Source organism: Anas acuta, chromosome 9, assembly GCF_963932015.1.
Source record: "Anas acuta chromosome 9, bAnaAcu1.1, whole genome shotgun sequence".
Lineage (NCBI taxonomy): Eukaryota > Metazoa > Chordata > Aves > Anseriformes > Anatidae > Anas > Anas acuta.
In genome coordinates this window covers 4357605-4375104 of record NC_088987.1, presented here as the reverse complement: position 1 = coordinate 4375104, position 17500 = coordinate 4357605, and the positions used below count along the sequence as shown (strand labels likewise).

The following is a 17500-nucleotide window of genomic DNA, read 5'->3' as shown; positions in this document are numbered from 1 at the left end:
AGATCAGCTAAATCCAAAGCTGACTGTGAAGATTTTGCAGAGGTTTCACAGAAAGCTGAGTCACCAGGAATTCAAATAAGAATAAAACTCAATGTCGATAAGTACCACGTAACACTGAAGGGAAAGTGTAACTCTTAACTCTCATCATTCAGGACAAGGGTCTTGAAGTCAATAGTTTTATGAAAATATCTGAGTGCTTAGCAGAAAGGAATTGAAAGCATCATTATGTGTTATATTGCTCTCGGATCTTGAATACAGCTGAAGCCCCTCTCAAAAAGGACACAGAATTAGAGAAGACACAGAAAAGTGCAACTGCGACGATCAGAGACAGGGAACAGCTTCCACACAAAAAGAGCCCAAGTAGGTTTTGATTTTGCAGCTTGGAAAAGAAATGCCCGAGGGAGCTGTGCCAGAGCTCTGTAAAACCGTGAATGGTGAGCAGAACCTGAATGAGAAATGGTTATTCATTAGTTTCTACAAGACAAAAAATGAGGGGCACCCAGCTGAATTATCAGGCAAAAGGCTTAAAAGGAACAAAAGACGGCATCTTTTCATATGCACCTAATTAAATTGGTGAACTTCTTGACAAAAACATAAACGGATTCAAAAAGGGCTTAGATCGGAGCCAAAGCCAGCCCTGTTCAACGCAGTAATCGAGAGGCAACCTCCAGGTAAAGCTCTCGCACCTCTCCTTTCTGATGTTTGATGCAAGACATCAGGCAGAAGGTCTGCTCCTTGGATGCCCACCTGTGTGTCCCTGGGGCCTCAGCAGTGGATGTTGGCCTAAATTTGAAGGGGGTGAGGCCACGCTGTGGGGCAGGGATGGCAGAGCTTTTGTGGGCTGCAGCAAGCCTGTGCTGCCCCCGTGCACATCACCCCCATGGCAAATCCTGTGCCGGGTGCTGTGCGGCACTGAGGGCACCCCAAAGAGGCTGGGGAAAGGAAGCAGAGGATGAGGAGTGAGGAAGCAGCTGGGAGGCAACAGGGAGAGCATCCTGAAGGCCCTGAGCACCGGCCACGTGGAGCCAAGTGCCAGCAGCCGTCCCTCCTCCCAGACCTTCAGTGCTTTGCAATTCACTCCGTTTCCTATGCTCTCCAAACCTCTGTGCAACGTTTCCTTTTCCCATCACTGGTATTTTAGCTTTTAGCCTCAGTTGCACCAGGAGAAAGTTTTCTATGGAAGAGCATCAGTTCCTGCACAGAGCTGGCGACCTTCATGGTGGAGCACAGTCTGGGCTGGGAAGGCTGACGTGGAGCAAACTCACCTCTCATCCTCACCACACCTTCACCGGGGCTGGCTTCTGTGAAGTTGTGACCTTTCTAAAAAAGAAGAATTTATTGCTCTCATTATTCTTAGGAAAACGCCCCGGCATTGTGAGCCGTACCCCCAGCAGCCAGTAACTGCTGTAATTACAGCGACAGCAGTGGGGTGATGCTGATTTTTATCAGCAAAGACGTCGGGCCAAGCACTTCCCTTTGTTGCCTTTCGTGAAAAATATAAATCATACCAGGTAACTACATGGATCAGTCTTAAAAAAAACAACACAATAGTCATTCCTACGGTGAGAAATGTATTTTTGGAAATCTTGTAATACTTTAAAATAATTGGAAGTGCTTGGATTTCCTCTGAATGAGGGCTTTAAGATTAGGTCCTGATTTCATACCTATTTTGGGACCGATGTAATCCTGGAGGCAGTACAGAGTTAGTGCTGAGCTACACCAGTGTACATTAGAGAAGAATCGGTATCAATTTCTCCTCTGCAAAATCCTGAAAATAAAAAAAAAAAAAGCATGACTAAGCCATTTTAAATGTAAAGGGGAAAATAGTTTCTTTAATATATTACTGTAGGGAGCCACGTACATGAGGAATGGTGATCCAAAAATGATTTAAAATCACTAGATAATGAAACTGACTTGAATATTAAATATACATAAATAAAACATTTATTATACTTCTCGGTGCCCTTATTATTCTTCACCGTAAATATGTGCTATCATAACCCACGCACTGTCTTGTCACTGCTAATCAGCCCGAAGGCCAAAGGTCGTTTTTCATTCAAACCATTTATTTTCCACAATTGCAAAATTGACAAACGATTTCTTGCAGGGAACAATTAGAAGGAATTAAAGGCAGGGGAAAGACTATTATAAAAGCTTTAAGAATCAATTCTTCCTATAGAAAAATATGGAGTCATATAAATATATGGTAATGTTGAGTTGTATGGGTTGATAATGACATCTCTCTGCCGAGATAGAATTACCTCCTCTCCCAGCAGCATCATCATTACATATCTCACGCCTGTGATCAGTACATGTCAAAATCCTTCATATTGACAAATGTGCTGTCCACTTGCATCTGTGGAGAATGTTTTAGCAGCTGAGTGATTATGAATCAAACCCCAGAGCTTACAGCCCCTACTGCCTCGCAATGCTTTCCCATTTGTTGCCTGACAAGTAAATGTATCTTGACTTCCCTCTGAGATTTTTTTTTTCTTTCACTGTGTTTGATGAAAGACATTTGGCAAATTGGCAGTGGTACCCTGTACATTGCAATTTGTACTCGGCATTAGGAGTCTGAGCATGAAATGAGAGGGCAGGCTACAGGCTAAAGGGAAAAAAAAAACAAAACACCACCACCACAAAGCCAGAGCTAACCAGCACGTGAGCAGTCATTTCAGAGACAAGCATGGAATTCTTTCCATTAAAATAAAATTAAAAAAAAAAAAATCAGAGCAGTCTCTTATGGATGAATGGGCTGCAAAGGTGTTCTCCCAGCTGGCACTTGGTTGATGCAGGTTTATGACAGCGATCCGTGTGCCCAGGCAGGGGGATGGTTAGTGAGCACTTGGGAAGTGCTGCGGCACCCAGCACTGCCATGGCTAAGGAGCATTCAGCTTCTTGTCTTCAATGACATTTCCTCCTTCGTTCAACCAAAGCATTTTGCAGGGCTCATGCTGTCATGGTCTTTAGGTGCCTATCTTGGGTTTCTGTGTTTTTGTTTTATAATTTATTGTATTATTATTTTATTTTTTCTCCAAGTGACAATGCTGGTGGTTTTGGAGCATTTTTTTGTGGTCAGTTCCACTTTAAAGGCAGCCAATCTCCAGGAATGGTTTAATGCCCAGTCCCTGAAAATTAAAGACAGCTACACCGAGAGGTGGCATCCCAAAGTGAGTAGGGCTTGCAAACAACTGAGAGTAGAGCAGAAGTATAAAGACGTTGTAGGAAAACCCGACAGGCATCTAAGTGGTAATGTGAACAAACACATAGCACCAAGCCCACCAAAGCTTTATTTCTTATGGATTTCTCTCATGGCATTTGACTTTGATGTGTAAGAAGACTTTACTGAATGCTTGGATGTGGCTGGGTCAATGACAGAGCCTCTCTGGTGTGTTTCAGTGTTTGGTTGAGCTAGAGTGTTTATAAGGTGTCCTCTATGGTATTTTTCCCCTGCAAGTACTTTATTTAAAAAAAAAAATGACTAAATCAGGAATTCAGTTATTGGGATCTCTGTATTTTCTGTTGATTTGGTCAAAAATGGCAAGAGTTCAATAGGTGGTTTGCTCAGACTCAGACACCCACCCAAAGAACATGACTGCACAAGCTGTATTTCTGTAGATGCTGAGAAGTAAGAAGAAAATAAGAAGAAATACAAAAAAATGAACACTGGCTAACTTAGATCTTGTATGGAAGCAGCTTTCCATTTTGGAAATTAGGACAGGAGTTCTGCTGTGCACTGGCCTTGCCGAGGAATGCACCCAGTCCAACAGTTACAGGAGTTACTCCAAGAGGGACAAGGTCATGGCCACCAAGGTGCCTAATTTGCCCAGTAATTTTTGTGACTGCAGCTCTGCATTTGTTTTTTTTTTGTTTGTTTGCTTGTTTCTTGGGAGCATGTGTGCTTTATACCTAGGTTTTTCAAAGCAGGCAGAGCGGTATTCACCGTGACGGGTGTTGTGCCATCTTCTGTTGCAGATGTCAGCCATCGAGAACATGGCCGAGAAGCTGGAGAGCTTTAGCGCCTTGAAGCCAGAGGCCAACGAGCTGATCCAGTCGGTGCCGTCCATGTTCAACTTCCGAGCCCCCCCGAGCGCCCTGCCCGAGACCCTCCTGCGTAAGGGCAAGGAGCGCTACACCTGCAGGTAGCCCCACGGCAGCTCGATGAATGGGGTGGAAGCTATTAGATAGACAACACCTTTTCCAAATGTTCTCCTCCCTTTCCTATCCACAAGTGTGCTTTCATCATTGAGTTTTTTGATTGTAAACTACAGACCCGTTTTTCTCTTGTTTTCCTCTCTTTAATAATCCAAAGGATCAGTGATAAAATACATGATCTATTAGGACATAAGTATACAGACCTAAAAAAAAACAATTAAGATGATTGTGGCCATACATCCAACCCAAATGTATAAGAGTTTAGCCAACGGGAGCAGAATTAGCTGCACAGCTATTTTGAAGGCTTGCACGTCATGTTGTGAAAAAAAAAAAAATAATGGGATGTTACAAGTAAAGGGATGCAGCCTTCAAAGTTGTCATGCGAAACAACCACCAGCCTCATTCTCTTGAGAGCTGTGCATGCTCTGTCCTCATGCAAAAATGGGCTGAATGTGATTAATAGAACTGGACTGATTATAACCTGAATATTAATGTGCTACTCAAATGAGTGGGGAGGGCTAACGAGGTATATATTGTTTATATGTAACATATATGTGTGTATATATATATTACCATTATTGGTCCTATGACATGTTGCAGAGTTTGGAGAATGGTTTTTAAATTGCATTGTTTGGGTCTCTATATCATCTCCAGAATGCGCAGGCGTTTGACAGTGGCATATCAGTTTATCTGATCTTTTTGAAAACATGTCACCTTCTTTCAAGACATGTTGTTATAGAAACATACCTTGATGGATTAGGTCTTTGAGTCTTGTCTGGTCTGATCCTATTCAATGCACAGAATGATGTCACATTTGCTGACACTTAGAGTTGGTTGAAAGGTTTGAAATTTGCTTACATCGAGGCTGAAATACAAGGCTTTAATAATAGATTCTCATAATTCCAAATCTGAATGTGACAGATAAGCACTTAGTGAGCCTAGAAATTTGGGGTGATATTTAAAACTCGCGTGTTTTCATGTATTGTTTGTGTATGCACTAGAAAAGCCACTCAGTGCCAGCAATTCCAATTCCATTCTTCTGCGTGTACATGTGTGTCTCAATTGCTTCTGTTTGCTGCATGCTTTTATTGAAGTGTCTTTACACCAAAATAATGCCAATAGTACCCTATATCAGTGAGGCTATGCCTCTAGCAGCTGAAACTGGAACGAAGCCAGTGAATGTTGCATTGCCTTATCGAGCCTTTTCTCATCGCAGATACTGTGGCAAGATTTTCCCAAGATCTGCAAACCTAACCCGTCACCTGAGGACGCACACTGGAGAGCAGCCCTACAGGTACAGCAGCCCCTTAACGCGTGTTGGTGGTCGTGCGTGTGGTCAAGTGAATAAAGCAGAGGTCCATGTGTTCAACAGCCTTGCTTGTTAACAGCCCATGGATATTAATAATGGTTTTGGCTCTGACCTCAGGGAGTTTTGGGGTGAGACACCACTGCCATTGCGACAGGCATGTCCCCATGTTGCTTTTTGGTTTCCTACCTGAGAACAGGCAGTGCTTTCCAAACAGCTTGTGGTCACACAGGTCACTGTCAGTAGAGGTTGGGTGGATTTTTGTCTTGCTGTTAGAAATGTGGTGCCCTTATTGGCAGAACTCTTTTCCCACTTAAACTCACCATAAAATTTCTATTCTTCACGGGAACGTAAAGCTGTGTCTTGGAGTCCTGCTCCAGTGACGCTGGAGAACGTGAACGTTTGCCTTTGTTTTGAACAAGGCTTTTTGTACTCCTCCAGACAAGGGTGGCTGTACATGATGCTGCAATTCAGGTTCGAGCTGCAGCGATGGGGAAAGGTTTTGGTCATAGCTTGTGAAATTCTTTTGCCTCAAGCAGCCACCCAGGCGCCATTTGCGAGTCCTGCCTTTGCCTTGCGGGATAGCTGGCATTTCTGAATGAGCAGGGATGAAGTGATTTTCAGTAAGGCTCATGGTCACATTTTCCCTTACAATTTTTATTTATTTATTTATTTATTTTAATATAAGAACTCTGTGGTGTTATTTGCAGCCCAAAGTTGGGTGTTTTGTCAATCATCTGATTTCTGAAAGGTCCCAGTTGCAGAGACATTACTATATTTATTAGTTTCCTGCCTAATCTGGATCCTTTTTGAGGTCTGATTAACCAAAACCCATGTGAGCTTACTCTCTTGTTGATAAGGATATGTATGTGATATTTTATCCAGGACAGTTACACACAGCAATGTGTATGGAAGCTTTACCTTATTGAAAATGAAAGATTAATTTAAATCAGCTGGAAAGAAGCCAGCACGTGTTCCAGTAAAACAAATGCACAAATTTCTGCATTTTATGACCTGTAAAGAGCAGACTAAGCTCATTGTTTGGGAGGAAACAATATGTTTTTTTTTTTTGCCTCTAGTCTCTTTGGGAAATGAGATTCACATCTAATTTTATTGAAGAAAGGTCTTGATGCATGTAATACTTGTCTGCTACATAAAAGCCAGGAACAATTAGTAGCATAATGGGCGATTTCAGCACTAAAAAAATTGACATCATTGACAAGCGTAAAAGACATGCAGAGACGCACAGGAGAAGTGAAAGATTGAAAAACTAAAGTGGTGAAGCCTGTTGGCTGGTTGCCAGCAAGAGAATTTGGAATAGTTATAGTATGACTTAGTAATGGCTTAAAGAGCAATACAGTAAAGGCTTTAGGGACTCCAAATCACTGCAGAGTATGAAAATTGATGCCTCTGGTACCAGAGTGATAGACTAAACTACTCACATTGGCACGGTATTAAAGGTTGGGATTGTTTATTGCTGGTTTTTGCAAGATAACCAAATTTCCTCTGGGATTAGCAATCGAGTAAGCTAATTCCTCAAGAAGAGATTTAATCACACAGTATAATTTAGAATAGGAAAAGAAATGGCCCTTTTTACCTTATTTGAGCATTAGAAGAGATCTGTTTCATGTTTTTTCCAAAAGTGTTTAATTGTATTGTATTGGCAGCACATGAAACAATGGAGTTATTGCTCTACTGTTTTCAAACTTCCCAACTTTGCGTGCAACAGTTTTAAAAACATGGGAATCAATTACCCAAGCTAATTTGACGCCATAAACTCTGAAATATTATGCTCGTTCCTAAGTGTAGTATTTAAGAGATAAAGACTAATGTGAATTAAAGCTAAAAACCAACTGCAGAAGTGACGTCTCCATTCCAAGAGCACAACTCTCCAGTCACTCAGCCAACACACTTCTTCAGTTCAGGGAAGGTCTTGCCACAGTAGGGACCAAGGAACTGAGTTTGGGTACTGAGGCTGATCTTGGAAGGTATTTCGTGTCTCCTAGGGCAAAGCTTACATATTTAGCTACTAACAAATGGTTTTCTACCCACCTGTTTTGTTTTGTTTGTTTTTTTTAGATGCAAATACTGTGACAGGTCCTTTAGCATATCTTCCAACCTGCAGAGACATGTCCGTAACATCCACAATAAAGAGAAGCCATTCAAGTGTCACTTATGTGACAGGTGTTTTGGTCAGCAAACCAATCTTGACAGACATCTAAAAAAGCATGAGAACGGCAACATGTCTGGTATGTACGCCTTTTCCCTTCCATTGCACCCTGCATGCAGCCCGTGCTCACATACCGGGGCTTCACGTTCCCTTTCAATACTGACTTTGAGCACCGAGTGTCAATCCGCACAAGTTACTCAGCACCAAAGATTTTTGGAAAATGTTTAAGTGCCTAAGCTCTGCAGACATTTAAAGTGCTTTGAAAATCCCATCATAAACTCTACCCTTGTGTAACTTAATACCACTGGATGATGTCTTTTCTTTTGTTTTTAATTAAGCAAACCTGCACATTTTGAGAACAGACTGGGAAAATTGGTTTAATCCCAATCACTTGGCTGTCAATAGATGTCCTAGCTTTAGAGTCTCAAGGGGTATCCTAAAAGATTTTATTGGCACTCTGTAAAATATTCCCACTGTCAGGAGCTGAAAAGCCCTATCTGTAGTGGAGGTAATGGTGCCTCAAAAACCTGGGAGCAAAGTGGTCACCTCACAACAGCAACAAATGCAGGGGGAGGTACTGATTATCATTGGTCTGGTTTAGGTATTTGCAGGGTTTAATAAAAAACTCTTCAGTTTTTCCAGTCTACTTTTTGCTCCAGTGGAAATACCAAGCACATGTGCTGAAAGCAGAGCTGTCTTCTCCCAGGTGCACAAAGATGTCTGTCACTGGTCACCCAGTGCTAATGAACCTGGTTGATTATGTCAATGGTTGGTTCATATTTTATGGAAACCTATATAATTGGTAGCTAAAATTAAGTTCCATTTGCTCAGTTCAGCTGTTCGTCTGGCACAGTTATTGAGTGACCACTGAAGTTTAAAAGTAACAGGGAGGAGGTGTTGAAATAGCAATTTTGGCTGGAAACCACCTTAGCCCATGGATAATAACTCTTCCCTTCTAATTGCCAGTTTTACAGCTAAAAGCTGATAGGGCATGATGAACAGCTCTCTCTTGGTCTCACCCATTTTAAGCACCATTTCAATTTCGATCTGATTTAGAAGGTTAAATATAGAAAATGTAAATGAGCAACAACAAAAGTCCTGTATTTCTCCTATTAAGGTACTGCAACGTCTTCACCTCACTCAGAACTGGAAAGCACAGGGGCAATCCTAGATGACAAAGAAGATTCTTACTTTACAGAAATTAGGAATTTTATTGGAAACAGCAACCACAACAATCAGTCCCCCCGGAACTCAGAGGAGAGGTAAGTTTCAACTGGTCTGCCTTCAAAAGGTGCCACTGTTCTTTTTCCAGTTTTGTTTGCTTATTAAACCTGATTTTTCACTTTTAATGATGTGTGGAGCCAGAGTTATTTTAGCAATCTGGTTGCTTCGGGTTTCACCTAAGTGTCTTATGAAGAGAAACATGCTGATTCCCTCCCCGCTGTGCATAAACGTATTCCCGGTGGCAGATGCTGGCCAGAAGTGTACATCTACTTAGACATTTCTCCTTGTATCAGTACCTTTCTTGTTCAAGTTGCTGTGCACCATTTGTCATTGCTCATTTAAGTCTGTTAAAAAATTCCTTCATTTTACATTCATGGCAGAGCAGGTGAACATTCAGTGGCTGAATGTGGAAGGATCAGATTGCTTAAATATACTTTAAATGTATAGCTTGTAAAGTAGACTAAGCTAGATTCTTAAATGAAATGGAAGATTATAACTTAGAAGTCCTGTCTTGCAAGGAACTCAGTGCCAAGAAGGATGCTTGCTAGCAAAAAGTCAGTGAAGTTGTAGATAGGTGTTGTTAGTGCACAGTGCTCTAGTATGTGACAGATTTTTTCCTATTAAGATTTATTAATTATATGTGTTTTAAGCTAGCAGAATATAGACCATTTCTAAAGATTCTCAACTAATAAAAATATAGCTAAGCAAAACAAAAGGCTGTAACAGGGATACGCATATCAACTATGCATTTCTTTGAGTCTGGTTTTGCATTATGCATTACTTGCGCTTTTGAATTGGCATTACATTAGCGACATCAAAAATTTCTTACTGTTGGTGACAAACTTCACTGTCTCCTCAATTTCCAGATGTCTTTGTGAGGGAATAAAAATGGCGGACATAACACAATTTCCCTGAAAGTATTGGATTAAGTGATTACATGCATATTCAAATTCCATTCCATCTTGATTGGCAATGAGTGCTTGGGATTTTTTTTTTGCACATCTGGTCTCAACATGTCCTCCAACAGGAAGTCAGCAAAGTGAAAAGGTTGCTGGGTTATGCAGTGTTTCCTTTCTAAATTTGGCACTTCAGACTGCTTTTGATGGATATTTTATCCCTGGCAAATTGCTGCATTTGAAAGCATAATTAGAGAATCTGTTTTCTTAATCACATGGCTTTTGTTACTTTGGTTGTAGTCCATCTCCCTTTCATTTCTAGCAGCCTCAATTGAGCATAGCAAGCAAGTTGGCAGCCCAGACTGTGCTCAGCAATTTCTTATATCTGCGTATTTAAATAAAAGATGATAAAAAGATACTGCTCTGATTAATTTGGAGAGGGGGTGGTTGCTTCAGCTCTCCTGACTCTGCACACCCTCAGATTTTTTGATACTGTGATATAAACACACCATTCCCTAGCTTTCTTTAATGCAGTAAGTACTAAAGTTGTGACAATTGGCTGGAATTTGCTCAGAAAATAGATGAAACTGTTGTGTTTAGGAAAACGATGCTATCGCCGTATAACAAATTAGATTTCACTTGTGCATTCTCCATAAGAAAGGACATCTGTTATAACAGCAAGTCTAACATTAAATATGAAATTTTCTGGTAGGACTCATCCTTATCTAGCGAAAACTTTTGGTATATTCCATATTGTCCCGCACAGTTTGAAGCACATGCGGTCTAAAGCAAACTGCAGGCGGACAATAAGGTTTCCATTTTTGTAACTGTATTCCTGGAAGAGTAGGGACCTTTTGCACAATTAGAACAATAGATGAATCAAGGTCTCCATGCTACGTAAAACAGTGGGGCAGATAGGCTGGTAGCTTGTGCTCACGTGGCTCCACTGAGTTCAGCCCTGGCATGCCCCGGGCACGTCTGGCCACGCGTTTCCAAGTGCAGTGGCTGTGCTGAGTATCGTTAGCTCTCATTTAACGCAGTGGATGCGATGCATCTCCAGTAGTCACAATCCTACAGGACTGAGGCCATTAGCAAATAAGCCTCTACTTCAGCATGGATACTATGCCCTTGATAAAATCCCATAGGAAGTAGTTAAGAGAAGTCATTGTCTGACAGCAAGAGATGATGTCATAGCAGCGTTTGGACCAAAAGGTTCTCCGCATGCTCATTTATAAAAATAAAGACACCTCACTTAAAATGCTTTGTGACCTTTCTTTTAATTACTTCTTCAAATCAGTCACTAGTCAGAGTTCAGTGTGGAAGCAATACTGCAGACAACTCTTTATGTCTTCAGCTGAAGTCACTTAGGTTCCCATGTATGTAATCCATACGTTCACTTAAGTAGTATGGCTTCCAAATGGATGATGGTGTGCAAAATTAATTATGCATGTAATTTTGACTTTAAAACTCCTAATGCAGTATTGGATGTCATTCTTGAAAATGCCAGAGCTCATTTTCAGAGTTTCTCGGCCCCTACAGCTTCTGCTAAAAGTCAGAGTTGTTTTGCCTAGACTACAGACATGGTTGGAAATATGAGATGAAATAATGCGTGAGAAAATTTGGAATGGATATCTGAACATCCCTCCTCTTGAACAGTAGTTCTAGGCTCCCAGGATAACAGGAAAATCCCATGCTGATTGCGCTGTAATGTCCCACTGATTTTTGAGTGGATCTTTCTACAATACTGCTTAAATGTCTGAAGCTCAAAAAGATAAATTATACTTTTTTTTTTTTCCAGGAAATTATGTTTTTCTACTGGGACATTCTTTTCAGATCCATCTCCAACAATTCACTGGTGTGGAGCTTTCATGAGTGATTTTTGATTATTGCATGTTTTTATTTTGGTACTTTCAGAATGAATGGCAGCCACTTTAAGGATGAAAAAGCCATGGTAACCAGCCAGAACTCAGATTTGCTGGATGACGAAGAGGCAGAAGATGAAGTAATGATGGACGAAGAAGACGAAGAAAGCGAAATTGCAGGGAAAGCAGTCAAAGAGCCTGTTACAAGCGACATACACGAGGGGACTCCAGAGGAGGATTACGAGGAAACGAGTACTTTGGACATGAACTGCAAAGCTTCCCCTGGCAGGTTGGTTCCTTCCTAGTATTGGTTCGCTCAATACACAAAATAAAAACAATAAACCATACAAGAGTGCCAGCACCAAACTGTGTGCCGTGGGAACCCGTTCGAGGTAGCCAACTTCCCAGTTACGATAGCAACATGCATCCGTGTTTTGGTCAATACCAGCCCTGTTTTCAGCCTCTTCATACAAAATGGGGCCGCTAAGAGGAAAAATAAGTTCACTAAGGGAACTATTGTCAGGTTTTGGGTGAGACAGGAAATGTTCTTGGGAGATACGTTATCTGCTCCTTAAACCTACCCTAATCTCCCATAATGGGCTGGTGAAAGGCTGTGGAGACACCAGAAGAGAGACAGACTCTCCAACCTTTGCTCCCACTGCCCACCCTCTCCTCTTTAGAACAGAAAGTATGATGCCTTTTGTTTCATTATTATGGTCCCACAGTGCAAGGTGGGTTATGAGCCTATAAAAAGGGGATATTCATAGGTGTAAATTTGAGAGGAAGAAGGAACGCAGTGAGGATCAGCCTTAAACTCCAAGTTGGTGGTGGGCAGCACTAGGTGTGACTGAGGGTGGTTTGTCTGATGTGACCGTGCACTGCAGGACATGAGCCAGACACCAAGGGGGCTCTGGGGACTCCTTGAACCCTGCTGCTTATTGGGTAGCTCTGCAGCATGTGTGATCTTTGGTGCAGGTAGTTCAAAAGCTTGGAGTGGATGTGAATGCCTGAGAAGGTTGGGCAACAGCCATTCTGAGCAGCCTGCAGTTAACAGATGTTAAAACTCCCTGTAACCTCTGTGGTGTTTTTGTAGGTATAAAGAGGAGGAGTATAGTAAGACTGGACTTTCTGCTTTGGACCACATAAGGCACTTCACAGATAGCCTCAAAATGAGGAAAATGGAAGAAAATCAATATAGTGAAGCTGAATTGGCAGCTTTCAATACTTCCCAGCTGCCAGAGGACCTAAAACAACCATTATACAGGAAATCCAAATCCCAGGTAAAAGTCTTAACTAAGTTAAAATGTTATTGTCACCAGATATCCAAAGGATTAAGCTGTTAGTGTGCGGCGGGCAATGTCGTTTCAACTTGGTCAGGCAGGGCTGCACTCCACCTCTGTAAATCTGAGCGTGCCCCAATTTCCCCCTGCATTTCTACCACGCAGGGAAACATCACATGGTTCTCTGGTCCCTGGTACCAGAGGATTTTTTTCCTTCCTTGCTGGTTTTGTTCCTGTCTGCGAGTCACAGAAATGCCGTGATAATTGTGAAATTGTCACAGTGCTTTCAGACAGCCGGTGCACTCCGGTGGATGCTGTGCAGTTTAGCTGCAGCCTTGCAAGGGTGAGATTTGGTCTTCTGGCTGGTTTGGCTTTTTGGTGTTTCTTTTTTAAAGTCTGTTGGATGTTATCGCATCCAGGTCAATGGTGTGTTTCAGAAACAGTAATAATTGGACTGATGCCCAAGTGGCATTTCTTGAATTATTTTAAACATTAATTAAAAAGGGCCTTTTTAGCCTCTGTAAAGATTCCCATTTTAAAAAATGCAGAATATGCCCATAGAGAAGGTCACAGCAAAGTCTCTTGTGCCAAGAATCTGAAGGCAAATGAGACTCTGGGACCTTGCCTATTATCAAAGTTTTTTCAGAGCTTCATGAAGCCAGAGGAAAGCACAAGTAATTACTGCTATTAGTGAGTCAAAAATGTCAGTGAAAAGGTTGACAGTGGTTTAACCTAATGCACTTGGATTTTTTTCATTAAGCTCAGAGGACCAGTTGTGGTCTAAAAGATGCCTGGACCACATAGCAGTAGCATGGTTTTAACCTCAGATAACCTGAAGCATGACCTCTTTTTCTTCTTTCCCTGTCCAGGCGTATGCTATGATGCTCTCTCTCTCCGACAAGGACTCCCTTCATTCTGCATCCCACAATTCTCCCAATATGTGGCACAGTATGGCGAGAGCTGCTGCAGAATCCAGCGCCATCCAATCCATCAGTCACGTATGACATTGTGAAGTCTTACCAAGAATGGGACCAAGTCCAAACCAGTAGCATGGCTCTTTCATATATGACTGTTTAAAAGACTGCTGAGCAGAATGCCTTATAAATCTGCAGGGTCACTCATTTAAAGTCTGGTGACCTTAAACTGAATAATTTTAAAAAGAAAGAAACTATTTATTCTCAATATTTTGTTTTGCACAGCAAAGGCAGCTGCTGACTTCTGGAGGATCAATGCGACTTAAAAAAAAAAAAAAGTTTCAGTGGATTATGTAAACCGGGGCCGGGAAAAAGTGTCTTCCAGTTCACCCGGCTTTGAGGGGCAGGGGCAAAAGGGTTAAGACTGCATTGATACACACATGGGCACTCCTTTAAAGTAGTAACTGAATTCATTTTCTTTTTGTATAAGATAGTTTGACACAGGATTGGGAACAGTTGCTTTTATGTACAAATCTCTTCATTAAAGCTTTATGCATTTTAGCCCTTCAAAGAAAGAAAATAGTTCTATCAAATGCACACTATCCATCGTAAATGTAGAAAGAAGTAACAGGGAATATTTTGTTCTCTCCGTAATTCTTTTGCCTTCTCAACTGCATTGTTAAAAAAAAAGGAAAATCAAGAAAAAAAAAAAAAGAAAAAAAAGAACTATGAGAAACAATACATAAGAGGCTTGTGTATATTGTAAACTATGAATGTTCACTACTCCAAGAAGCTAAATCATCCAGATAATTCCGTGAAAGCACCACGTCCATCGACAGCACCACTAGTTCAAATCATTGTAATGAGATTTTAATTTTAGACAATCATGTCACTATTTTGTTGTATTGTTTCCTTTCCCCCTTCCCTCTAATTTCTTCTTTGTGTTGTGTGTACCATGTATTTATTTGTTGGCAAACAATTGTTTGTTGATTAAAATAGCACTGTTCCTGTAACAAACAGCACTGCTCCAGTCCCCCACTGCGTTACAATGTAGGCACCCATGTACTTAAAAAAAAGTGAGGTGAACTGATCTGTGTATATGGGAGTGCAAAACAGTGTTTGAAATTTTCTTACATTCCTCTTTTATTTTATTTTTTTTCCTTTTAATGAACTAAATAACTAATAGATGCGACTTAGTTTTTTTTTGTAATACAGTAAATTGATTCAATTGTATAAACAGTTATAATTTCTTCATGAAAGCATGATTCTTCTGATTAAAAACTGTACCCAATATTTTATGCTGGTTGTCTGCGAGCTTGTGTGATGTTATGTTCATGTTAATCCTATTTGTAAGATGAAGTGTTCCAAATTTATGTTTAAAAAAATAAATAAATAACGGAAGGTATTCAGTTATTTTTGGGGTATTTTTTTTGGCCTTTAGTGAGGGACCAGATTTATTTTTCCTTTTGTTTATAATCTCATTTTGAAATAATCGGCAAGTTGAGGTACTTTCTTTAAATGCTTTGTACAATGTAACTGTTACGCATTTCAGTACATTACTATGGGAGGATCAACTTAAAAAAAAAAAAATAAAGGACTACAAAACTGAAGGGATCCTTTTCCTTATTGCTTGCTTTTTGTCTGGGTCAGGTCAAAAATTTCATTTTTCATCCGCAGTTTGGGGAGTGAAGAGAGCTGCTCTGCATGTCTGCGGGGCCACAGCGTGAGGCGAAGCACCTGGGACTTGGTCGTGCGACTGCAGGCCCAACCCCGAGTGTCTCGGTGTCCCCCTGTCTCCTGAGCCTCTCTGGCATGCTTGAGATGAGTCCTTTAAGCTTCAAAATGCCTCCTTGAGAGAAACACTTCCCTCATTTTGCAGGAGAGGCTTGTAGAAAGTCATCTTCTGATGCTCTTGTAGAGCCTTGAGCTCGAGCTGGTGAGGCGCCCGCCTGCCTGCTCGTGAGGTGATGTTAGGGAGCGGTGAGTAACCAGGAAACATTACTGACTCACCAGAATGATAGAAATACATAATTAGGAAGCTAAATTGGCCTTCAAGTGCACGAAATGAGCCTTTAGGGTCTATCTAAAAGGAAAAATGTTTTAGTTTGAGTGTTCCCTTTGCAGTCAGGTCCAAAGCCCCGCTTCTCCTGGACACTCTGCAGAGCAGTGGGAGGTGGCATGTCCAGGAAAAGCCGCCTTTTGCCCAGGAAATGCACATTTTCTGCTCCTCCTGTCAAGAGAGAGGGACTGAGGCAGCTCCAAAGGGGACCCTCAAGATGTCCCTGGCAGCCACACATGGCTGTCCTCCAAGTTGAAGTGTCTCAAACGAGTAGATCTGACACACTGTAGGTTTTTTATTCACAATAGGACCAAGGATTGCTATCACCAGATGCAAACAAGCTGGTGTGAGCCAGCAACACTCAGTATCAGTAACCACACAAAAATGCACCGCTGCTCAGGGAGAAAGGCACATTTAGGGGCCATGGTTTGTGGGAGGTTTAGTTAAATCTGGCTCCAGTGAAGCTAAATGTGCTTTCAGAGATGGAGGCCTTGTCTCCAGCTCAAAGGCACGGGGAGGTCCTGCTGGCCAGACACCTCTCCCAGCAGCATAACTGCATTTACCTGATCAATAAATAAAGGTTCTCAGAGCTCATCAGGTGCTTCAGTGACATTTCAGGCTACCATAGAGGTCATTCTTGTCTTCAGCCCAGCTGTGGTCTGACTCATTTTATACCCAGCTGGTAGTGATGGGGACGTCAGCAGGACTGACTGCAGCATGGACAGACAGGTCAGTGTCAGGCTGTGACCTCAGGGCCTGTGGTCTTCACCTAAAACATACCTGGAAAAAAAATTAGAAAAAAAAAAAGCCCATGTGCATGTTATTCTCCTCGCTTCATTGGCCTGAGCCAATGGCCAGGTACCTGCGGATAATTGCAGAAATAGCCTATTATTTTTCATGCAGTTACAGTCACCCTGGAACCTGGTTTTAAGTTACTGCCAAATAAAGGGAACAAATAGATTAATCAGTCAAGTTTTATCTGCAAACAACTTTCCAGATCGTTTTCTCCTTTAATTCACTGCAATGACAGTTCTTATCAGCTCTGCCCTCACCTGCCCTAGATGAAAGGGTTTTTCTTGGAGGTGGAGAAAGGGTGGGACAGCTTCCCTTGGGTTTAATGTTCTGGGTTACAGTAGCAGCCTCCCATCATATAACTGTCAAGAAAAGGCCTCCTTTGGCCCAGCCACAGGGCTGGTTTAACTTCTGCGTGCCCAGGTCTGTTGATGTCCGGGCAGTGGTTGTGCAGGGCTAGCGCCTACCCTCCAAATCCACAAGGAAGCCACAGGCTCTGCATGCAGGGTGTGATGAACTTGGGGGGTGATCAGAGGGCTCAAAACGTGTTGAGAAAGGCCACTCGGGCCAGTCAAAACACCAGGATTTCAAGGAAGGGGGAGGAAAAAAGCCAACGTGTTGATCAGCTTGATGTATGACCATTATTCACATAGACTTACTTGTGAAGGATTTTTTTCCCCTTAATTTATTATGATCTCTGTAGGGCAGTAAAAAATATTTTGCAATGTACCGAGAAACAAATGAGTTTGTGGTAAGGAAAAGAGCAGTAACACTGTCTTGCAGTCCTCTGGTGCTGGTGAGATACTTTGAAATGAAAACACAAAGCTTGCGACAATAGGAGA

General features: G+C 41.7%; 1 protein-coding gene across 15 annotated transcripts in view; it reads left to right on the top strand.

Annotated features, from left to right (window-relative positions):
* MECOM (MDS1 and EVI1 complex locus) overlaps positions 1-15417 on the top strand; it is a 313801-nt gene extending 298384 nt beyond the window's left edge. For all 15 annotated transcript variants that reach the window (XM_068691592.1, XM_068691593.1, XM_068691595.1 and 12 more), the window contains 7 exons: positions 3976-4142; positions 5372-5449; positions 7541-7710; positions 8749-8893; positions 11666-11902; positions 12707-12893; positions 13763-15417. In XM_068691592.1, coding sequence (XP_068547693.1) covers positions 3976-4142; positions 5372-5449; positions 7541-7710; positions 8749-8893; positions 11666-11902; positions 12707-12893; positions 13763-13897 — 1119 coding nt within the window. In that variant the 3' untranslated portion in view covers positions 13898-15417. The remainder of the gene's footprint in view (positions 1-3975; positions 4143-5371; positions 5450-7540; positions 7711-8748; positions 8894-11665; positions 11903-12706; positions 12894-13762) is intronic.
* Positions 15418-17500: the final 2083 nt, after the last annotated feature.